Source organism: Phaenicophaeus curvirostris, chromosome 15 (genome assembly GCF_032191515.1).
Source record: "Phaenicophaeus curvirostris isolate KB17595 chromosome 15, BPBGC_Pcur_1.0, whole genome shotgun sequence".
Lineage (NCBI taxonomy): Eukaryota > Metazoa > Chordata > Aves > Cuculiformes > Cuculidae > Phaenicophaeus > Phaenicophaeus curvirostris.
This window is the reverse complement of record NC_091406.1, coordinates 10,925,171-10,950,050: the sequence shown is the minus strand read 5'-3', so window position 1 is coordinate 10,950,050 and position 24,880 is coordinate 10,925,171. Positions and strand designations below refer to the sequence as shown.

Here is a 24,880-nt window from a genome sequence, read left to right as displayed (position 1 = left end):
AATAAGCGGTTTGGAAGTGTTAATGGGAAGCACAGCATAGCATACGTGTTAAATAGCTTGGAAACCGTAAGAGTTATCTGAAGGTTGGGCTAACAATTTCACAAACTCTTGCTGGATGTGTTCACAAGGAGGCTATATTTGGTGGCAGCAGTAGTTAAACATACGTTCAGATGAAGCTTAGCACTCCAGTCCTTCACACCTCTAAGTAGCATCATCTTTCGCTGTTCCTGGATTTGGTCGGAAGCTTGTTGGGGATGTGATGCAAATGCCCTGCTTGCTGAGGGTGAGCAAATCTCTTCCTTTGCCTGTGTATTTTGTACATCTAGTGCACGTAATGAGCAAACCTGCTGAGCGGGTGGTAAATCACAGGTCCCATCTGAGGGTTAGCACTTTGAGGGGTGGAGAAGGGGAAAGCTGTGAAATATCTATTTAAACTTTTTTTTTGTTAAGAAATGGAATTTACTTGAGTTGCATGTTGATGACTTGGCTCAGTAAAATATAAAACAGACTGATTTTTTTTGTCAGTTTATTTTTGCTCTGTGCCTACAGAAGTACATTAAAAGCACATGAGTTGCTATAAATACAAGCAATTATTGAACAAAAATATGTTTGGTAAAGTGCTTACCTGTGTTGGGTATTATTCTAAGAGAAGTTTAAATGCTCATTTGAGGTAAGTTCTTCTCTTACTCATCTGTGTGTTGGTTTTTCACATCTGTAGTTCTCTATTGTATCTTTTTCCAAATCTTAAACTAGTTCTGGTGCCAAAACAGCTTGAATTGCAACAAAAAAAAAATGCATGTGTATTGAAATTGCATTGCTTGATTAAAGTCACATGCTTCAAATCAGTCATGTATTGTATAGCCTCATGCTGATGGTATTTAATGCAACATCCCATCACTGCCTTAATGCACCCGAAACAAGCACATTTGTTGTATGTCACCAGGACATTCCAGCTTCTGCACTGATGTTTCAGCACAAAAATAGCTCCAGAAATACTACAGGCTCAGGTTTTGGCTTTAACTGAAACTCCTTTGGATTAGAACAAGAGGGAATACACATTTTTTGTCTCCTCTGGGAGAGAAAAGGAGCAGCAACGTTATCAGAACAAGCAAGCATGGATATTGTGGTTTAGTATTGCAACACAGTCCTGGAATGGGAATTCTTTAGGTGTAAATAATCCTGTAGTTCTTGAACTCTGCCTTGTGACAGAGGCTTTCTAAACCAGTGTGTTCTCTCTAAAAATGAGAAAAAAACAGTCCAGCATACTGAAAGGTTATTTGTTGTAATCCTCTAAGAACAATTTAACTGTACTTGGGGTATATTTTTTTCTTCTAAATGGAATGAACCCTCTAGAAAACACACCACGTGCTTCTCAACTGTGACAGAACTTACTTTATTTAAAACAGTATTTACCACAGCTTCCTCAAAATATTACATTGGAAAATAGCAAGTATGCTTTCTGCATTCTAGGTATCTATTCATTTATGGAATATGACTTTTTCTGGCTTTAGCCATCTAAAAGACGGATGTTTTATCTTAGGAGCGCAAGTGCAATTTTTTACTCCAGTTATGTTCTTTCTGATGATTATAGTCGGGGAAAATGGTATGCCGCAGGAGTATGGAAAAAACAACATTAGCATTTTATCTTATTGTGGTGGGGAACTTATTACCTTGAGTTAATAATTTGCATTGAGCTCAACATCAGTTAGTAAAATATTGTATTACAGATACTTGGGGGTGGGGGAGGAAGTGTTTCAATTCCTGCCAGTGTCCTACCTTGTAAATGTCTCTTGGGAGGCTACATCCAGAGATATACTGAGAGCGCTGCTATCTGCTCATCAGCCCCATCAATAAAGTAGCATTTTTATGTAATGGCAATTCAGCTTAAAGCAAGGTTGTGCAAAGTCCAAGATGTCAGTGCCAGCAGAAGCTTCTGTATTTCCTAGTTCAGTGCTGTGTCAAACAGAATATTCTGTCTTAGAAATTCCACCAGCTGATCTCATCTTGGCTTAAAACTCTTTCCAGGTTTGCCTACTCAAGTATGCTGTTGCTATCTGATTGCTCTGTCTGCCAAATTTCCAAGCTGAATTCATCTTCCATTGATAAAGTGCACTGCTCAGTGCAGTCACCCTTCCTTCTTTCAAGTCTCGTTTTGTTGTTGTAAATGAATATGAGGATTTTTTCCAGCTGAAGGAACTCTTGCTATACAAGTCAGATTTAGGTATCTGTACTATTTGTTTCCTTGTTCTTATTTTGAAACTTTCCAACTTGATTATGTTGAAGGAACTCTTTTTCTCACAAAACAAATATTTTCTATCAAGATATTTCAGTGCAGGTTATTATGTGTTAAAGTCAATTTTGATGCTAAATTATGATCCCCTATGAATGAGGTCTTTTCAGGTGGAGGGAGTGCTGCTTGGACATGAACATTTTCTAGTGCGTTTTGCTCATGCTCATCCTTAGCTTTTACACAGGTCAAAACCTTTGGATTACACAGTTTTTCCTTCTTGCTCTACTCCTGTGGCTAATCTTACTGCCTTCTCTCTCTGTGGAAATACAGTTGATGCTGATTAACGGAGTACTGTGTGCTTTATTGACCAGTTTTTAAATATTCCTTGAAGTAGCTCTTCCAAGTGATGTGATTGCTGAAAATGCAGGTGTTTCCATGGCTTTCTTGGAGTGGCAATTTGGATTGAGAGCTTGGGATGTGTTTGAATCAGCTCCTGCTGTCCCAGGTGTAGATATCTAACGAAGTGGAAGATACAGCATCTTCTGTGATAGCCAAGACAAAAATACTGTGATTTGGGGAAGTGAAATTACAGCCCTATCATAAAAATAGGGCTTTGTTCAGAATGCTAGAGATCAAACTTCCAGGTTTAGTATGATGAGAACATGCATAGAGGAGTATTCTTCCTACTTGATTTTTCCAAGCATCTCTAAGTAGTTGGTATTCATCTTGGACATAACCCAGCAAAGATCTCTTCCCAGAGAAAACAAGTCTCTTGCTTCTTATTGCCTTTCTGGCTGTAATTCCTAATAGCATCTGTTGCTAGTAGTGCCTGAGTATTGCTGTGATGAGGAGGGTCCTGAACACTTGTCGTGGTTTTATGAATCAAAGCTACTTAAAAAGGAAGCAGGAGAGAGAAAGTACTCTCAGAAGATATTGCTGCCTGGGGCTTGGCCTGACCCTAAACAGCTCTGCTTGGTCTATTCAAGTCCCAGAGTATGCTTTCTGTTCCCAGTTTTGATAAATGCTTTTAAAAGGAAGGAGACCTAAATACTTTCTTTGTGAATTCATCCTGTTTGCTGGGGGGATGCAAGTGGGTTTCTTTCATGTTTACACTTCGATTGCTGCTGTGATGGAGTCCAAAGTGCAGCCTCAGTTCTGCTGGGTCTGGGTTTTGAGGAGCCCTTGGTCAGAGCTGCAGAAGCAACACTTCATGGGTATGATTTGCTCATTAGAGACAGTAATTAGCACAGCCAGCTGGGTGAGTCACCAATGTACTTGCATCTTTTAACTGCTATAGCCAGCAATCAGTATTTTGGGTTTTTGTGGTTTTTTTTTCCAGTGCTTTCTGAAGTCCCTCCACCAAAATGAAACAGTACATCTGCTCTGAAAAAAAGACGGAAATATGGGTTCTTGTTTTCAGATGGCTGAAATCAGAATCTCTGTTTGCTAATGAATTCTCACTCATTACTAGTCAAAACTCTCATCCTTAAATTTGAAGCTAGTTTTATTTTCCTATCAACTAAGAGGAGAAGGGGTGAGAGTGTCTAATAGTTTAGAGTTCTGCTTTAACTCAGAACCAAAGATTTTTCATACAGAAACTTAACTCTGAAGTCCATGTTCAACGTATGCTTATTGTAGCCTGCTATTGCGCAACTTGTCTTAAATTACATTTAAAAAGTAGGAAAAGTGTATCTGTCCTGACAAATGATACCATTATTGCTTATGAGTAAATGATGACACTGAAGAAATAAGCTCCTTCGAGTATGAGTGAGTACCATTTTAGAAAAGACAAGTGTAGCCCATGGTCAAGACCTACTTCAGCTATTACTGGATACATAAAAGCCAATACCATTGCTAACGTAATCTTTGCACTGCCAGATTTTAGCTTGCTCTGAGTTGTTGAGAATGAAATGCATTTTAAATCAAATTATATTCCGTAGTGATCCCTTTGTTTGAAAGGAAGAGGACTTAAGGGATGTGCTGTTGTGTCTGTTGGAAACACTGCCCTTCAGTACAGAACAAGCATTGCTCAGTGCATTAATAGAGCTAAAGACTTCTGTGCTTAGGGACTTTTGAAAGAGATCAAATAAATATACTAAAGGTGGAAAGGCTCTGGATACTTTAATCTGTTTTTATTTGAGCAATTTAATGAAGAGGGCAGTTACCCATGCCTATTCCAAGGTCCTTCCATCTTATGGAGGGCAGCAGGCTCCTGCAAAAAGGAGATTTGCAGCAGAAGCTGACATCTGTGCTCAGATGCCTTGTTTATGCTTCTAATTCAAGCACTTTCAGTTAAATGCTTAAAGTTGGATTGCATTCATAAGCTATAATAGGTCTATTTTTTTCCCCTGAGTGCATCCACAGGGGCTTAAAATGGCCTTGAATGGATGTAGTTTTAAGGCTACTTTGTTAAAGTGCTCCCATTAATAGCAGAGTTTTATTTTTGACTGGACGTAGGAAACATTCATACATATATACACACACACACACATATACAGGTTGTAACAAAGGCTTGCGTATATTTCATTTTAGGTTAGGAAGATGGATAATAGCTTTTTAATTATCTGAGCAATGCTCTAGTTGCCTGGGCATTATTAGTAAAGAGTACATAAAGTATTGTAGATAAACTTCGTGCATCTACAATAAAAAAAAACCTGCCTGCAGATGGAAGTTAATAAAACTGAAGCATTACCCGTTAAGAAATTATTTTTAAAGGCTTTTAAATATCCGGTCTGTCCTGTAAACTGTATCACTATTAATCTGAACAACAGTGAGAAGCAGCTAAACTAGTTCTCTGCTAAAAAAAACTAACCAAACAAAAAACACCCCAAACTTTGAATGCAGAGGTTTTGTTCACTTCATCTTCGTGCGCTACTATGTTCTTGCCATCTTGCATTATACACAAGGAGTGCACAGAAGAGGGAATTCTCTGCATTTACCATCAAAATAATTGCTCAAATGTAATTGTGCTAATTAGTGATGTAATTATTATTGTTAAACTTTGTAACTTATTAAAACACTGCAGAAAGTAAACCTTGAGTCTGATTTCAGAAGAGTTAGTGGATTATTTATTTATTTATTTATTTTTAATTCTTGGATATGATTTCTTTCCCTTCCTTTGTAAGTACTGGAAAACAAGTGGGAACTTTGATCACCCTGTGTTTAATTATAAAAACTCAACTCATGACATGTTTTAGCCATTCTTCCAAGATCTGTATAATTAAACATCCATGGAAAAGGAGAGGCAAGAGGATGGATCTGACCTTGTCGGTGTAGAGTAGCAGTTCATGGAAGGGATGTGGTACCTTACGTCATGGGAGAGGAATTGTATGTACCATCAGACACGGGGTGGGATGCATGGATGCCCATTGGGGAAAATATCTACCTTTTCTTTTACTCAGAAGGTAGTTTTTATCCTATTTCCATACTCTCAGGTGTTCCTGATATGGAGCTTCTCTCTCCCTGAACTGCTTTTGCTCTCACGGTTTAGTTTTTGTTTTCCTCCCATGTTGTGTAATCTCCAGCATCTTCAGTTGGAGAACCGAGCTGTCAGTCGATGGATACAATGTGCTTCTGGGTCTGCACAGCTCCTGTAAGTAACTGCTTTCGTTTTATCACCTGATGCAGTCACTTAAGCAGATTCCAGTGTCCACCTTAGATTCTGTGGCTCTTTTACACGTTGTTTTTAGGCAAATTCCTATCCTTCACATGGGATGGAAATCAGGCATAGAGTTGGACCAACCACAGATTTTGGCAGGAGTTAATTTTCAAGCAGATAGTTCCACAAACTTATCTTCATTGTTCTTTATCACATGTTTCATGGGGAGCAGCAGACTTCCTCAGGATCCCAAGACAACTGCTGATCTCTCTATATCACTCTGGGCTGAGAAACTCGAGTGTTGCGTCTTTGAGCTGTTGGTGCTGCTCAGCCTTTAAAACCATCTGTAGACATTCCAGCTGCTGAGCACTTTCCATTCTTGGGGGCTGGAGTTTCTTGGAGAGTAATTGTCCAGAAGAACAGATAAGAGTTTCGTTTCAAAACTGCGTATTTAAAAATCTGAATTGCCTCATAGTTTTTCCTTAGCTGTTTTTCCTCCTGCTTGTTTTAGATGATATGCTGTTGAGCTCAAGGCTGGAGTTTGTTTAGGCTGTGAGCGTATGTACCTCTGTGAATAAATTTTCAAGGTTATTGACTGGATTTTTGGATTCAGGAAGTATTGACTATAGAGGAGAAGTAAATTAATGGTTGTGGTTTTCACTGATGTGTTAAGCCACCAGTCTGTCAGACTTCTGCTCTGCAGGAGTTCATTGTGCACAGACAAATATATGAATATTAAAATGGACCTAGTTCATTTGGTACCTCACTGTCTGGGAGCACCTGGGGGCTCAGTGATGCGATCATGTAGGTTTTGTGGTCATACTGATTTGTTCATGTGTTGTGGCAGTCTGCTGATGTGAAACAAAGGAGGAAGGGATGAATCCTGCTAGTTAAGATGTTGTAGCATGCAGAAACCTTCTCTGTGGATGAAGAGCCTTTTGTGCTTAATGGAAGAAGAAATATAGAGGGTGTGGGCTTGTTAGGTTGGGAGGTGCTGTTTGTTTTTAATCAACCCTCAGCAGAAATGAAGTCTTAACTTTGCAAGTCCTTGGGTTCTTTTTAGTCCGATGTCTATAAACTTACCAGAAAGCACAGATATTCCAAAAATATGGGCTTGGTGGTCATTGGAAAATCAGGTCCATATTCGGGGGAGTCTTGAGTAATGTTGTGGTGTCATGATTTGTGCTGTGTGACCCTGAAGAATAAACATCACAGGTAGGGTGCTCAGATTTCTGCTCCTAAACCACTAGTATGTATGGCAAGACGAACATGACGGCTGTTAAAGAAGGTGTTACCACCTACTGTTAAGAGCTGGGTGAGAGATTACTTTGCAGAAAGGAGCTTGATGTCTGAGGAGCATCAAGAATGTATGAAGCCACTGTCATACTTCTGTCTGCAGATGCAGGTGTTTAGCACATCTGTGTGCCTGCTGGTCTGTCTCTGGCTTAGCTGACACTGGCAGAAGCACTTCTCAGAAGCCACCAAGGAATAGTCCCTGGGAAAGGGAGTGGTAGGTTTAATTTGGACATTAAGATAAAAAACATGGGAACCAAGTTAAATTCATACTGAAATAATTTGTAATGAGTGTGAAATGGTAATTGTTTTATGAAAAACTACCTTGCAAAATAGAGCTTAGTAAAGCAGCAAGTAGCATTCTAAGAAATACAGTTTCTTAGATTAAATCTTTAAATGTTTGCTTATGCACCTTTCACCTGTTCCTTAAACTGAGTAATTGCCTTTTAGTTTTCCAAATAGCACCTGTGGAATGCAATACAGAATGGTAAAATTAAATCATTAAGATAATGTATGTTTGGTATGTGTGTCAGGTAAGATTCCTATTTTCAGCTTATACTGATCTCTTAATTAACTGATGAGCTTAAGTAGCTGAGATACGATAATAGTGCATGTAGTTAATTGGCTAATGTGAAATTTTATCCCTGCCAATAACTGTGACACTGGAATAAATTCAAGACGTGGTGTTAGATCCTGTAACTAAGCTAATTTAGTCATTGGTTATTGTAATAACAGTTACTTGAAGGTTTTTCTGTTCGCTCCTTTCTGGAATTTGACGGCTGTGCTGATGGGTGGTTACAGACCAGAGGTCACTTAATGAGCACCGCAAGCACTGAGCAACTCATGCTAAATGAAATAAAGGGGCTTTAGCATAAGGCCTCACAGCTTTGCACCTACCCCGTGTATGCATAGGCTCAAGGATTCTCTTGGTAACATTAGGGAGTTGTTCTGCCTTGTACTCCTTTCATTTCTCACCAGCAGCTTTCCTCCGTAGTCCTTGACTTGTGACTTTGTAGTCTATCAATTTGTAGACCGGAGTGCTCACATAGCTGTTTTCCATGGGAAAGTATATTAGTGTATGTAACTAATGACTGCTTGTTGCTAAAGGAGAATTGTCAAATCAGCTTGTTACACAATAGCTTGTTTCAGCTAAGTTAGGTATAAATGTGTTGTGAACTTTGATTAAAACGGCTTCACTTGGATCATATTGATCATTGCGTGTCGTCCCATTTCTTCTGTCACTGTGCATGGGAGAAGTCACACAGTGAGCAATGCTGTGTTCCCTAAGTATTCATTAGGAGCATTGAATTGACCATCTCTCTTGTGAATTAAGTGTTATATTACACAGATCGTGTTAAACTTCAGATTTTGGGGGAAGGGTTTAATGCCACATAGCCTGATGCAAATTAACACTGTGGTGAGCTGGAACCTAGAATAGTTCTGACTTCTGCAGCTTCCTTGAAACAATTTTACTTTAGGGCAACCCTATGGATTTCTAGGTTCTTTGTTGGTTTTAAAATATTCCTAGTTAGCACTGAGCTGTAGTGGTGACCTAAAAAGGTTCAAATTACATTGAAACAAGTTCTGAATCTCTGTGCCACTGGCAGAGCTTGTTTCTCTTGGGACACACCAGTATCCCAGCTCCTCCTTGCTACCCTTCCTGATGGGCCAAGAGCTGCAGAAGCCTGTGTTTCCTTGTTGTAATAAAGTAACTTCACTGGTGGCATCTTCCAAAAAGTCTTCAGGAGGTGCAGCACGACGTGTACACACTCTGTGCGTGGGTCAGCTGAGGAGGGTGTACTGGCTGGCTTCCACCACAGTTGCACCTCAACGGGGTGGAGCCAACTGCATTGTTTAAAGAAAATTATCAACTTAGAATTTTTTACAGTTCTGGCAGGATGAAAGATAAGGCTGCCTTTGAATTTTTTTCTATTTTTTTAAATTAAAATTGTGCTAGTGTTGGAAGTACTTGTGGTACGTTAACCACAGGCCAGATGTACAGCAGGTGTCCTGTCTGTCGCTAAGTGAACTTAGAGAATTTGTGATGACCTTGGGTGGTCGATCTGTGGCTGCACAGTAGGGGCTGGTGCTGGCCGCATCACTCCCATGTCTCAGTCCAACATAAAAGCAAAGCTTCAGTTTAAGCACCGCTGAGCCAGACCCCGATTTGTGCCTTGCTTAAAATGTGCGGTATTTGACTATTAGCATACAGAAAAACACTTGCAGTGTTTCCAGTTGTAAGTTTTCTGACAGGAGGGGATGTTACCTTTCAGTAAGCATCTTTAAATCTTTCCTTAGCAGTTCATATAGATGCTTGTTATGCGGTGGTCAGAAGGAGAATATTATAAAAGAGGAGGGGGGCTTCTGAGCCAGGACAGTGTTCATTTGCAGCTGGGAACACTAGATCTTTTCTAAAACTGAATTCATGGTAGCAGATGAGTAGGTGTTGCTGGTGCGGAGCAGCCTGCGGGTGCCTGCATCAAAGCAATAGACTGGCACAGAATTGACCGGCTGGAAGAATTCACTGCTTTACCGTTTCATCTGATATGTCTAAAGTTCCCCCTGAATTGTGGGGAAGATACAAAAGAGTTTTAGTACTTTAGATGTGAATTTGCTGAGTTGCATTCTTCCTCCTGAGGGGAGACAGAAAGCACTGGGTTGTTGTTTCTTTTTAAACTAATCTCTGTGCAGCTTCCCACTGCATCCCCCAACCATTTCCAGCTCTGCTGTGCTGCGTACTCTGCTTATTTTGTTTTGCATGTGAGGGGCTGCATTGATGCCAAGCTGTCTGCTGCAGTCGAGCTGTAATTCAAACTATGCTTTGCAGAAGCGAGAAGCATGTACTTTATACAGCCTATCTCAAATAAAATGCTTTTCGTGTTGCTTAAAGCTTCCTTAATGATTCTTGTCATAGGCTCTGAAAAGATGGTCTTGCTGTGCACTGTAGAAGGTATAGATTAAAAGTCTTGATGGTTGTATGCTGTGATTCAGGAATGGATGAATCTTTATCCTGTTCTGAATCCAGCTGAAAACATGCACCTACTAGAGACAGGAACAGCTTAAATTTTGGTGTAACAGTAGAGAACTTAACAGTGGCTTTGTTTGTATTATTACTCTATCCAGCACTCCTTATTCAAAGTGTTTGTAGCTGTTGGGGTTTGCAGTCCTGCGCTTGCAGCTCTGGGAGCAGAGGAATCGTCCTCATAAAATCTGCATGAGCAGCCAGGAAGCTGAAGTTCACCACTTGCCAGCTGACTCTCAGCTGTGACTTGCACCTCATGTTAGACAAAATACACTGATATGGTTTAAATTTCTGTCAAAGGGATCCTATGTTATTGCAGCATGTCCCAGCGCAAAGCACACATCTAAGCTGTTGGTAATCTGTATAGATCCTGCATGTTTTGGAATGAGTGGGGTGTTTGGATCTGGTATCTCACTACAGAACAGATCTCGAATGTCTGAAACTTCTATTTCTCACTGCGGTACTGCTGGCTTCTTTGAAACGTGAGGGGTGATGTACTGCCTGGTAATACCAAACTCTCTTGATTTCTTCTGCAGTTTCTGTTGAAAATGGTGAGAGAAACAGAAAATACAGTGTAATAGCTCATAATTATAGTCAATTTTTCTCTGTCCAGCACATTCATACACCCTCATCGTCTCATGTGTTTTATCTCATGCTGTGAAGCCTCTGAATTGCTTTGGCAAAGATTTAGTGCCTTGTGTATGCGAAGAGGCAGGGAAGCATTGTGAACGTATGACTTGTCCAAAGCTGCCTGTAATTACCCATGTAACTTGCATTTTATTCACTACAGTTTATTCTGTGCGATTAACTCCTTTTGGAGGAAGGTATTGGGTAAAAGTTGAGGAAAGACTGGAGAAATGGGGAAGGTGCATTTCCCGCTCCTGCTTTGAGAAATGCTTTGCAACATCAGTTGTGCTGGCACAGTTGAGAAGCGAATTTATTTCTTGTGTACAGATAGGAGTGTACTAATATAGGGAAATGTAATTATTCAGTGAAATATGTCTTTTGTAAGGCTCAAAGCCTTTTACTATTGGCTGGTAACACTTCCTTTCCAGAATACTGTTTTTGCCTTGTGAAAATGTAACCACCTTAAGAAATAAAAATGCTGAAAACTAACAATAAACTGAAAAGAGTCTGCTATTTTCCAGCTGTTGTGTAAGCCTGTGCAACTTAATATAATTCACATTGTCTGCTTCTTAGGTGAAGTACATTTTCCCCCTGCCCCCCCCCCAGTTTTGCTGGTTTTCTGCACCTCTCATTTGTACTGACTCTTCCTCTAAATGCTATCGCGATTCAGCTACTGAAAGGATTATGCTAGAGAATGATGCAAAGAAAATGGTTAGGATGAATGCGTCCAGATATTGATACCAAATTACAAGATCTCTTCTGAAGGAAGAGATTGCATATTCCTGAGAGGATTTTGCTTCCGCTGTTGAAGCTGTGTGTGTCTACAGTTTAAACAAACCAAACAGTACCTGCATGCCATGTTCTCCTCACTGGCCTCAGCCTCTGCAAGTCTTGGTCTGCGTTATTTCCTTGACAGTTTATCGTTTCTGTCCTCCCATGGAACCTGACAGTCATCAAATGCCGCTTTTTCCACCAAGAACAGGTTCTGAAAATCTCTCATCTTTCCTCTTTAGATAAACTCTGTGTTGGTGAATTTTCTGTCCTTCCTTTAGCACTTCTGCTGGGCACTTCTGCCTTTCCTTGCAGTTCATTCAACATCTTTTTCATCTCTCAACACTTAAGCAGTGGTCTTCATCTTTTTGATAATTTCCTAAACAAAATAACCCAATTAAAATATTACCAGAACTTGCCAGATTCTTTTGATACTAGTGTCATTTCAATGTTTTCATGACATCTTTTAACACTTGCCTGTATCTGCTCTTAGCTCATGCTCCACAGGTTGAGGATCCCTCCATGCCAGCTTACCCAGAGCTTCTTTCTTGTTTTTTATCGGTCCTCATATGCATCTGCAGAGATTTGAAAGCACAGAAAAGACCAGTTCTTGCAACTCCAGCACACAGCTGCTGGTGGATCCATGGATATTGACAGCTCTGGGCCTCAGTATCCTAAAATGGAACATGTCCAGCTCAGATGTCTCCTCCTGGGAACTGCAGTGCCAGGTTCTCCATGTCCTGGGTGGGTTGTGTGTGCCTGGAGAATTTTCCAACACACACTTTGGACAAATTGAGCCATTTTCTCCTGCCTCTTACAGGAGCAGCAAAAAACGAATGCCACAAGCAACATATGCTCCCGTTTCAAATGAAGAGGAAGAAATTCACTGTGGAGCACTTGCATGAATTTAACGTGCCAAATTTTATTCCTAACATTTTAAGAAATAGGTGAAAGACACTTGAAGAAATGGGGTCGCATAAGGCTGTCTGACAGCAAAAGAGACATTTCTCTAAAAGCTTTAAGTTTTAGCTCACTTTAGCTGGAGGTGACTCTGGGCTGTGACAGGGGACCAAATCCTGTGGCCTCTGCTAGAGGATTACCTGTGTGGTCAATAATGGGGAAGGAGGAAAATCTAATTGATGATTGAAGCAGAGGTCTACCTGCCCTTCTCTGAAGGCTATAAGCTGTCTGATGTCTCATTCAGCTGTTGCATTTGTGTTATTTGATTTGACAGTAAGCCCTTTGGGGCAGAGATGTTATCCAATTTGATTATTGAGTGCTACAGTTCATGGGTGTATAAATGAGGAATTATGAATGCTTTAGCTGCATATTGGATTTTAGTATGAAACTCTTCTACTACCAGCTGCTCCGGCTCATCTGGTTGCCTTTGGAGGCAGCAGTACTGTGATCCACAGTGATAGTGACATAACAAACACAACAGCTGTTAAAAAAAAATTTCTGCATTGACATTTTTTTGACATTCTGTTAAGAAACTGATTTAAATATCTGGATTTATCTGCGTAAGCTCACTTAAAAGAAGTGCAGATAACCTTACTGATTCCATTGCTTGGATGGGAAGCTATGTGGAACGGAAACAAACCTCAGTAATTCAGGTTATAAAATACTCTGCAAGGACTGGATAAATAGGTCTTTACTGCTGAAGAATAAGACACTGTAGTTTGCCAGGAGCTAAGGTTAGTAGGTCAGACAGTAACAGGTATCTCCAGGATCCCAGGGTACTCCTCTCCCTGTGAAGGGAAAACTTATTATATGCTGTTGAATTTTACCGATGGGCAGCACCAGGCTGCTGCTTGTCTACCAATGTTTTTAGGTCACTTTGAGGGTTAAAACAGATAAGGGGTGCTTCGCTGGGGTGGGGGCTTGAGCAGTGCTTGGATTTTGCATGTGTAGGGACACCTGAACAGTAGATGTGCCAATGGGCAAATGCTGAGTTTGGATGAGACTTGCCTTACTGCTTGCCTGCTCATCCAGCCCACAGCGTGTCACTGCGACCTCTTCTCTTGCCCTGGCCCCCACTGTATCCCAGAGTGCTTAACTAGATATGTTTGGATTTCTTCTCCTATGCATGTAGAGTCCTAGGAAGTTCATTATGCCGCTAGTAATTATCAGGAGTTCTTACCTTCTTATCTACTGCTTCTGCTGTTGTTAACTTGAATGGAAGTTAGCAAGTCCTACAAATGATATCTGGAGTTTGTACTCAATGTACCATGCAAGCAGTAGGTGCAGTTCAGACTGGAGAGGAACAGGAACAGCGCAGGAGGCGTCTTTAAGGCAACTCTCTGACTGGGACAGATCCAATATCCAGGAGGATAAAGACCATCTGTAATCTCTTTGCAGTAGCCCCTCTGAGCAGCCCAGGGAAATCCTTTGCAAGGCCACATAGTGGCCTCTGTGGTTGCTCCTCACTGAGAAAAGCTGCTCCCAAGTCATGTGGCTTGTCAGCAGATTCTTTGAGATGCACAGCACGACACCTGAATATCTGTGAGCTACTGGAGTAAGAACAGCCCACATTACTTTAAAATGTCTCCGATGTGCTGATCTTGTCCTTGTTGAAAAGTAAATTGTTAGTGGCCTTCATATTTCCTTCTAAATAAATCTCGTGCCAAAAATACCAACCATGACTATCTATTGAGATGGGCAACTTTCCGTATTGCTTCACAGAAAACATGTCTTTTTGGCATTTATAGAACTCTTCATGTTTTCAAGCAGTGTATAAATAATTACTTACTGATGTCGAAGTGATGTTAGATGAAAAATTAATGTGGATGTTGCTTTGTCTTCCAAATCTTGCAAGCTGGTTGTGCCTCTGATATGAGTGCTCTTAAGTGAAGTCAACATTTTCTTTTGAGCTCTAGTTTATTTCCAAAGTGAGGAATGTAAAACTGACACTGTAAATACCTGACAAAGTGTTTCAAACCGCTGATATTTCATCACCTATTCCAACTAGTCTTTATCAGCCTTGTTATGGAAAAGGAAAAGTCTTTTGATGTGGTCCAGAACCTTGAAGAAATTCATGTAGTGTTCCTCTTGAGTGACAAAAATGTGAGATGGAAACCAAAAGATTTAGGCCCTTTTACACATTAGTTTTTTTACATGTCTTAAGTTTCTTGTGTCTCTTCTGGTTTGTTCATTCATACAACCAGGGCGAGATTGATATTTCTTCGGAGGGGGTATAAAGCATTTAGGGGATTCTTGAATCACTTCTGATAAGCGGTAAACACGCTAAAGACCTTTCTAAATACTGGCTTGTGAAGCCAGATTGTGTGTAAAAGCTTAGTACTGGGATGGATGGCTTGTTAGAGTGGATTTGGCTTTAGAGGCATTTGTAGTGTCACTTTCTTCCACTATCCTTCTTTCCAACTTGAAAAAAAGGATTTAGCACTGGATTTATCATTGCTGATGTCTGTGCAGGAAGGATTGTATCTCCAGGGAGAAGTTATTTGTGACTGTAAGGATCTCTGTCTCTTTAGTCTCTCCCCTGCTATTATTGTCTAGTGAAGAGAATATATTTAGAAGATTCTGTCTTGGACAAAGGGGGAAGCAAAGGAGGGAAGTGGCCTTTCTGCAGTGGTGCTGGATAACAGACAGACAGGGCTATGCACAGGGACTGCTGCTGGGCTCAGGGACTGCGGGAAGTGCCTTTAACCCACTTTCATAATTAATGTTTGGGGAGAAGGAGAGGGCCTAGTGGGATAAATTAGCATTCATTGTATGTACATGCAAACAGATGTTAGCTGAAGTAGAATGGAAGAGAAGATGCCCACTGACCCAAATTGTCTACAGTGTACTGTTTAGTCTGTCTGAATTGTCATGGCCTGGCTGCTGAGCATTAATAAGGAAACAATTCCGTGTTTAAGTCTTTCACCACATATGTTTTTACAATTTCTTAACATACTTTTTAATGCGTGCAGTCTATCTTGTCTGCCTTCTTCACCATTGTTCTAGGCTGGACCATCATCGGTTCCCAGCTTGTGTGTGCTCAGCAGAGACTTGGACTGGGAATGGCTGGGCTCTGCCAGGAAACTTGGTGTTTTGTAAACACTTGGGTTTGCTGTTCTGAAATCTGTTAAATGGTCAGCACTTCTTTGAAAAGCAAGTGGAAGCAATCTCATGGAACCAATCCCATGGAAACAAAAAGCAATAAATATTTGTGGTCACTTGAAAGGACTCAGAAGTTTATTATTGTTAGATTCTGCATGGGATACAGAATGGAGACACTGCCCATGTGTCATTTGCTTCTTCTAATGATGATCTGACTTTGTTTTCATACAAATTGTGTGGATTTTTTTTAATCTGAAGAAGGTTTATGAATTGTAGTTGACAATGTCACCTTACCATCAGGAGTTCTTTTAAAAATTGTATTTTCAGTTATTTAAGTCTCAACTTGTTAGGTGTGAATGTCATTTGGAGTTACAAATTGCACTAGGTAGTTCTTTGGCCATATAAAGTAAGATTGTATAAGGGCTTGAGTTGTAACCTCGTGTATGTGTTTTGGCCTCCTTAAAGCCTGTGTGAAGTCAAAATGCCTTCTGCAGCACCAGGGACTGATAATCAGCCCCAAGACCCAATGCTTGATGTTGTGTGCTTTTTGGAAAACAGCTGAGTACATCTGCGGCAGAAAAAAAAAATCAAGGAAGGAAAGAGAATATATTTGAATTATATGCTGGTTTTGCAAAATATTACAGCTTACCTAGAAGTTTGAGGAAAGGTACAAGGTTTTTTGTCAGCTAATGTCAACTTTCTGCCAGAAAAATAGAAGGGTCTGAAGAAAGGAAATATTTCTTATGTCTCTGAGGATGGACACGGGATACATAGTGCTAAATGCAAATCTTCATGTTTGTCCTGATGCTCTCCTGCCCTTCCAGACTAAACAGGAGCACACAGTAAGCAGCAGCGTTGCTCTGCAGGCTTTGATGTCACAGCAGCTCTGGTGTCAAGTTGTGGCGTCTCCATGAGAGACATTCTGGCCTTGGTAATGCAGACACGGGTGACGGTCTGCATCTCTTCATGCTTCCCTGGTCTGATGGCAGCTGGGTTCCTCTGCTCTCTTGGGATGGTAAGGGCTCTTCACAGAGTGTGTCAGAGGGAATGGCTCACCAGCATCATATATTATGGGATTCTTAGTTGACTTCAGTCCTGCGTAGCTGACTGGTGTTCCAGGAGCATTCAGTACTACTCACCCAGTTTGTATGACCTGTTCCATGGAGGGGCTGCTTATCTTCAGCTGCAAATACACTTAAATTTAGTTTAACTGTTGAAGGACACTTAATTTCCCTTGGAGACATTTGAACTACGTATTCAGGTTTTTGCAGTATTGAGCCATGATGAGAACTGGTTTTGTGGTTTGTCACTGCTCTCTTCCCCCTGCTGTCCTCCCAGAGTCTTGCTGCAGTGACATTTTTCTCGAGTTTCTCCGTGCCAGGAGGGGGATGAAGGAAATGGGGTTTTAACTTTTGCAGGGAGAAATTCTTCCCAGTGTGCAGTGAAGTTTGCTCCCTTCCTTCTTTTTCCTTGATCTTTCAGCAGAAGTTGAAATAACCCCTTACACACACAAATGGAAGAGAAGGGTTTAGCAGAGTCTTGGCAGTGCTGTAATTTAAAGTGAGTAAGCAGTTTTAATCCATCAGCATAATACCTATGTGATTATCTTAACTGGCTATTACACAAAAAGAGCTGTAGTTAAAATGAAACCAATGCTTTTGTGTTTATTGTGATTGAGGCAACCACATTTTAAAGCTTGTTGGATTCCTGGATTTATTCTTTAGAGATTTCTGTCTCTGACAATTCTAGGCTTGCGTATCTTATTTGCCTTTTGCATCTACTAACTCTAATTTAAAAATGTTTAAAAAAATCCTTAGCCTCTTAAAAGTCTTGTATTAACAGAATATCATGTTTGCTGAGCAGAGAGTGTTGCTAGCAGCATAGTGCAGAGATCCTGATGCAGTGTGGTCTCCCTGCATCAGGTGAAATCAGCAAGCAGGAGGTAGCACCTCAGTTATTCTAAGATGTAAAATCAACTTGAAGCCCAGGGGAAGGAAGGTGATGCCTCCAAGGAGATAGTGAAAAAGTATCAGGATTGCCAGAAAGAAAAGTTGAGCTTTATAGATCCTAAATAAAATAACCAGAGGGCACTTCAGTAATTTTATGCTATTAATGTTTTTATTAATTTCCCTTCCTCTTTCTCCTCCACAGTTGCTCTTGGTCGCAATCAGCCCTTGAAAAAAGAAAAACCAAAATGGAAAAGTGATTACCCCATGACAGATGGACAGTTGCGCAGTAAGAGAGATGAGTTTTGGGACACAGCACCAGCTTTTGAAGGTCGCAAGGAGATTTGGGATGCCCTCAAGGCTGCTGCACATGCTTTCGAGAGCAATGATCACGAACTGGCACAAGCAATCATTGATGGTGCAAACATAACACTACCACATGGTAGGTTCATTTAAGATATATGTGGCCTAGGTGTAACAGCAGGTTAAGGCCAATGGTTTTTTTTTTAATCTGAAAATCAATTGAGACATGTATGCAATAGTTTCAAATACTTGTGTTTCAGTATGCACAATGTCATCTTATTTTGTGTTTCAAAGCAGAATTACATTAGTGTGTAGAGAGACCAAGAAAAGTGATCTTTCTACCATTACCTACATTTGAATGTCTGATTGGGTATATGGCCGAATACACAATTTGAGAGTCTTATCTGTGTAGGCAGCATTTGTGACTTTCTGTAATCTCTTGAAACAGCTTCAGGCTCTAAGGTAATTTTTCTTAATTTTTTCAAGCCTTCCTTTCTAAGGGAGTAGGTTTTTTTTTTATCCTGATCTAATGGGTTTCTTTGGCTCTTGAGTTGTTTTGGGTGGGGTTTTTTTAAATTTCATATTTGAAGAGTATGAAAAACTTTCCCAAAAACTTGGTACTGGCAATCTGCCATAAGATCTTGTATAAGATAAATTGTAAGCACTTACTTCAGGTGCTTCCACTTTCACTCTGTTGTTCTGAATTCTGTTTTTTTTTTTTAAAGCTCTGTTCTCTCTCATTCCACCCTCTGAAAAGAGTCACTCCCTTTTACTCACAGTAGAAATACAGTTCAAGTTCTGCATTAAAAAAAAAAAAAAAAGATTACTAGCTTCGGTAAACTGAAAGTGAAGAATCAGGGTGAAATAAAAAAATAAACAACCCACAACCAAAAAAATCCCGCCAACAACCCATAACAAAACACACAGAACTGAAACAGGGTAACATGTTCTGGTTAGTCTCTGCTTGGTGTCCTCTCTTCAGAAGGGACATGAAGAGCCTTGCACCAAATAATGAACTTGTCCCATACATGTGGAGCTGAATGCTGTTTATATGTGTTGATTAGGGTCTCCTAGGAAGAGAAAGAGGATAGTGTGGAAGATCCTGGGTAACTAGTCTTTGTAAGACTGGCTACTCATATTACCTTTATTTATTTATTTATTTGTTTGTTTATTTATTTAGTGGTATTTAGGACTTCAGTTTCCTCCAGAAGTCACAGTTGATTATGTATTTAGTTTGAAAGGGCTGCGTTTGGGGATCTGTCTGTCTTTTCCCATACTGAAGTGTGAAACTATTCTAGTTGTTGAGGCTCAGCGTCCTGTTTTCCCCTCTCCCAGTTGGATCTCTGCAGTCTTTTGTGGTCCTCCAGATCATTGTTTGTTTTCAAGGAGGTTTGTGTTTTGCTGATTTGACTGATAATGGGTGAGGTTTTATCAAGGGCAGATACGCCCACGGAAATGATTTCTGGAGTAGCTGTAGTTTTAAAGAGAAATTTGTCAATTATTTCCAGAACCTGCCAAGGCCAAGGAGATCATAGGTCTCCTCTTTTGACAGACCTCTTGCAGATCCAGTCCATTGGAGAGTGAGAAATAATTTTCCTGCTATAAGTTAGTGTGGTTTTCAAAAGATAGAGAAAGGAGTCAGGATGTCTAGTGTGGAACTAGCACCTGAAAACCTCTTTCTTCCTGTGCTTGTCATAACCATGTTTCTTTCCTTGAAGTAGTTTATAAAGCTGATCAGAATCTGGAAATTCTAAAGGCTCTTTGATTTTATTTATCAATAATGTACTTTAAGTAGCATATTTATTCTGTGCCCAGACAACAACAGAAAAGTCCTTCTAAATCAATAGCTTTGCTGGACTTTTGTCCTTCCAAAACATCTACCTTGCTGAAAATGTCCAGGAAGCTACTGGGTGTTTAGGCAGCTTGTGAGCTAGAGAGGATTGTACAGGTGAGAGGGGTCTGACAAAATTGATAACAGAAGACACTGGTAATTTTATGTCCCCATTCAGATAAATGAAAATAATTGAGTATTTGCAGACCTAAGGTAGTTGCTGCGTTGTTTTGCTTAGTTGCTAAAATAAAAATAGTAGAGGTCAGGAGAACTCAATGTTATACATGAGGCAGGCTTAAGAAAATAAGGTCTCTTACTGCTCGTGTGAGTTGCTCTCCAGGATCAAACTTTAGCTTAGCCTGTTGAGTGCTCCCTCTCTGCAGTGAGGATCTGAGACCACTTGTGGCCATACACAGAAGACTGCTAGAAACATAATTCTTTTAGTAAGTGAGAATTTGAATCACAAGCATACTTTTGCAGCAAGAGTGATATTATTTGTATACTGTGATTATGGAATTTGACAAGACCCTGATAATGAGCTGTTTTGACAGGATTAGATTATGTATTCAGTTTAACATTGCACAAGTGCACACTTCCAAGGGAAATGTTAGATTTATGGCATCAAGTCATGCAAAGCCATTTGACATGTTAGCTCTCTGCTTCCTCTCGTTAGAGTGGCATAGCAACTTGTGATTGTGGAGGAAGATTTTATTCAAGTAGGAAAGTTTTAAGTCTGCCTGGAAGAATCTGTCTTCAAGTTCTGAGATGGAGTCGTTTGTGTGTCTGTGCTCCTTGCTTACAAGAAGAGAGGATTTCCAAATTTTGAAAAATAGCATTTCTAAGATCTTTTAATAACTGCTTATTATGCTTATTCAGAGTTTAAGTGTTTAAGTCCCAGCAGCTTCTGGTTGCAGGCAAAAATCTGAAACTGGGCAGACAACTCGCATTTCTTCTTTGGGCAGTCTGAGGAATGTAGGGTGGATGCCACGTCCTGGAAATGAGCTCTTTTAATGTCATTGAATGTAATACTAAAGGGGGAAGAAGTATGTGAACTCTTAAATTTGGCTTTTCAGCAAACAATTTGCTAGGGGTCCTACCCACTATGGGCAGATTGTAGTATGCTTGCTACTGCCCACATGCAGAATATTCAGAATATTTCAGAAATATGTTGGGAATCAAACTGTAATCAGAGGCTCTGTTGCCCAATGCAGACCTGGCCTGAGGCCAGATTCCTAATACAGAGAATATTTTGAATATTTATCCAGGATCTCAAGTTTAGTAGAGGTTTCTGTACCTGTAAAATTGCATTACTTGCTTCTTATCCAGCTTTCCACTGGTGACACTTGTCCTGTGCATCAGCTGCTTGCATAGTTCTTTGTGCAATATGACCTTTCCACTATAGAGAAAGCTACTCCTTTTAAAAATTCAAGTATTTCTTAGCGATCAAGCATTGTTAGTGCCAAGTATGAATAGATTATGAATAAAGGCCTTACATTTATGGATTCCGCGGTGCTTGTTGTCAGTACAGTGAGCTTATCTCCAGGCAGGTAGGACAAACAAACTCTCCTTGTTTTGAGTGACACCAAAAACCTCCAAGATTTTGTTTTTCAAAACTTGCTTTATGCAGAATTTTAAAAGAAGGGAAAACAGCTGTTAAGAAATCCAGCTGCAGCATGTGCTTTAACTACCCAGTCTGGTTTTTGCTACTACCAAGGTTTTACCCATGGAACTTCTGAGCAGTGTTGTATCCCAAGCAGTGTGATCTTTTCTTCCACTCTCTCAGATTTTGCGTGGGGACCCAGAGCATGGCAGGGGACCCATGCTACCTCTCAAATTCACTTTTTACACCCTCTTTATTGTCTACAGCTGTTTTCCTGGCTAGGCACTAGATATGCATCCAGTTCAGGCTATGTCTTCTGTAGCAATGTGATGATGTGAAGCAAAATGCTGGCAGAGCCCCCTGAAATAGCACCTGTGTGCCAATATGCAATTTTGTCTTCTTGTCTACCAGAAACCCTGGTAGAAACTGCCTGGGAGTGCCAGAGTGCCGCCTTGGAGTTTAGGCTATTACCAAGGTTTTACCCATGGAACTGCCCAGCAGTGTCGTATCCCGAGCGGGGTGATCTGTTCTTCCACTCTCTCGCAACTAAAATAAATTTCTTTAGCTGTATTGAAAAAATGGAGATTTTCTAACTAATTTTTTTCTTCTCTCCTGAAGGAATAGGTCTTCTGCAAAATGATGCAATACTATGAAAGTATGGCATTTCCTCTCATTTATTTTCTATGTGCACAACCGAGGCTTAAAAAAACCCAAACCAAACCCATACATCTCCATTTTAACTGTCGCTGTGTGGTAAGCGTGTCATGTATGCATTCAAAGTGTGCATTACTTACAAAATTAAACCTTGCGGGAAGTGAAGGAGTGGGAAGAGGGGACTGTGGAATGAGTAAGGACTGACAGAGGATTGCAAATACAAATTCTGACATAGCTGATGCTACAAAAATAAAGTTGTTTTTTTAATTACAGAAACCTCTAGGAAAGTGAGGAAGAAAATCCATCTTTTAACACTGCCAGATATCTCACTTGTCTAACCTGTGTGAAGAAAACTAACTAATGTAACTTCTAATGGATTCCTTTTGCTGTCTTCCGCAGTTAAAAATAGCACATAAGAAGTATTAAATAAATAAATAACCTTGTGGGATGGGCTTAGCACTTCTCATCTATCTTGGGTATCTCTGTGGGATGTATATAAAAATAGAAATAACGTGATTGCCAATTTATATATCTTTTTTTCTGATATCCTAAAGTAGCACATAGTCAATATTTTATTAATGAGTCCATTTAAATTTAATGAAGAACAGTTTTGCATGCTTCTCAGCTATCAGAAGGAAATGTTGGAGCGCACAGTATTTTATTAGTGTTCACCAAATGTTAGAGTTGAGCTGAACTTGTCCTGAAAGTAGTTATTATTAATTGGAATCTGTCTGGGGTTAAGTGGAGTTTTTAAATTTCAGGGTGGACGCTTAATCCACTGTAGCACTGTGTTTGATTTAACTCCTTTAATGATGTTTGATAAAAAGGCCTTTCTGTTAAGCAGTAGCTTTTTGCTTGGGAGCAGTCAACGTCTCTGTGCTTTAAAATACAGCTCCTGTAGCTTGCAGCGTGCTTTTTCAGTGAGTAGTCTTGCAGTGGTGGCTCTTTGTGTGCAAGCAGAACTGTCACATTATACTGTGTCTAACGCTTGAGATCATGGGAAGTGGGGATGTGAGTATCTAACTTAAATGCTGGAGAAAAGTAGGTGAAATTACTGAAACATTCTTGCTGCAAGTAGAGCATTTTCTTTCCCTTTGGCTGAGATATTTGACAGAAAATCATTAAAAAAGAAAAACAAACAAACAAAAATGCCAACAGCAGTGGTGTAGAGGAAAACATGCTTCATCTCTGCTGTTTACCCCTCACCAGTCCAAACACAAATTCCTAATTTCAGTAAAACTCTTTTCCCTATTGAGCATCATACTGTGATATTTGCTGCCTTTGGGCGTGATGGTTCCCTGCGCTAAAGAGCAGCTTTTAATGGCTGTGCCTGCAGTCCTGCATCCCTCTGGGCGCTGCCTCCCCTTTGTGCACACTGGGCTTTGGAGACTGTTTTTGTCTGAAAGGACGCGTTACATCACTTTGTACCTGCCCTCCTTTAGTGCTCAGCTGTGTCTTGGTGCAGCACAGTGGTTCACCCATCAGGATGCACATGCTCCTTGCCGATCAGGTTTGAGTTGGGGTTTTTTTTAGTCATTAGCCAGTGCTACGTGAGCACTTACTAGTTGTACTTTATAAAGTTACCCTCTGCTATACCAAGAACTCTGTTTTTGTAAACGAAGAATTCCACGCTGTTGCTCAAGACTTTGGGTGTGCAAGGTGGAGCAGAGAAAGGGTGATAGGTATAGCTGATGGAATTGTATGATTTATGGTAAATGGGGGAGCAACCCTTGGTGCAGGTGTGTTTGTCAAGGTGCCATTGTTGCTTTTAGCATTGACTGCTTTCATTTTGTGAGACGTCTTGAGGAGTTTTTTATACTACTTAGGTAAGTCACTGGGAGCACTGGAAAACTTCCGCTGCCTGCTGCAGCTGGTATTTCACCTTCTCTCATTGGGCTCGAAGTAATCAGAAAGTTATTGAAGTTTTTTGGAAATGAAAGCCATGCCTGTGCTCAGAAGTGTTGAGTGGGCACATGGGTTATTCATGGTGGGCATCAGTGTGCTTTATTGCTGCATAGCACAGATGGACTGTTCCTATGATACCTTTGTTAGGATAGTGTTTTATTAACTTTGTTCACTGGATGCTATTACCTTGTTTCCATCCTTACGAAGATTATTAATGTTTGGGGAAATTTCAGACAGGTTTTGTGTTGGTCTAGCTTCTTTTCTACAGTTGTTTAATGAAGAGTTTGTGTACCAAGATCATGCTGGTGCAAGGAATATAGGTTTTGCTAAAAGCAGTTGTCCCCAGTGTTTGAGTCTGGATGCACAGCCCAGTCTGTACTGCTGTTAGAGGCAGGCCATAAGCAAAATGCCATTTTCTTCTTCCCTGCAGGGCTGAAGAACACGATAATGATGCGAGAGCTGAAGTAGTATATGCCATCGATGTAGATTAGTCTTCCCAGCCGTCCTCGTCCTGGCTTATAAGGAGAGGAAAGGGTGCACAGACCCTCCTTTGCACAACAGAACTGCCCCAGGTTGCGTATGACTTGGAGTGAGGGAAGGGAGGAGTGATCACAGCTTATTTTTGTAGAAACGGTAACTAAGGATGAAAATAGCTTTCAGTACTTTTATTGAAAAGGAACCAGACAGTTCTCTGTCACAGAGAGGGAAAGTTAGCACCCAAGTGCTAGCAGTTTTTTAACACTCTGTCAGCCATTAGTGGCTGTGTCGCTTCATATTAATTTAATAAAATGTATTATATACCACAGACATATAAACTGGTTTGTATTAAAGCTAGATCCTATATCAGAAATGGGTTTCTTTATATCACCCAGGAGTGAAATCAGATTTATCTGGGTTGAAACATTGTCTCTAATTCAAATGATTAGGTATGAATTTTATTCTGTTGCATTCATTGTGAATCACCTTTTAGAAAATACATCTGCTGCTCTGGTTTTACCTGTTAAATGGGAATATCTGCCAGCCCTGCTCCTTTGTGAA

General features: G+C 40.3%; 1 protein-coding gene across 1 annotated transcript in view; it reads left to right on the top strand.

Annotated features, from left to right (window-relative positions):
- Nucleotides 1-24,880, top strand: part of UBTD2 (ubiquitin domain containing 2) — a 49,933-nt gene that overhangs the window by 8,972 nt on the left and 16,081 nt on the right. Inside the window, exon 2 of the mRNA XM_069869249.1 lies at nucleotides 17,755-17,991. Within this exon, the coding sequence (XP_069725350.1) occupies nucleotides 17,755-17,991 (237 nt within the window). The remainder of the gene's footprint in view (nucleotides 1-17,754; nucleotides 17,992-24,880) is intronic.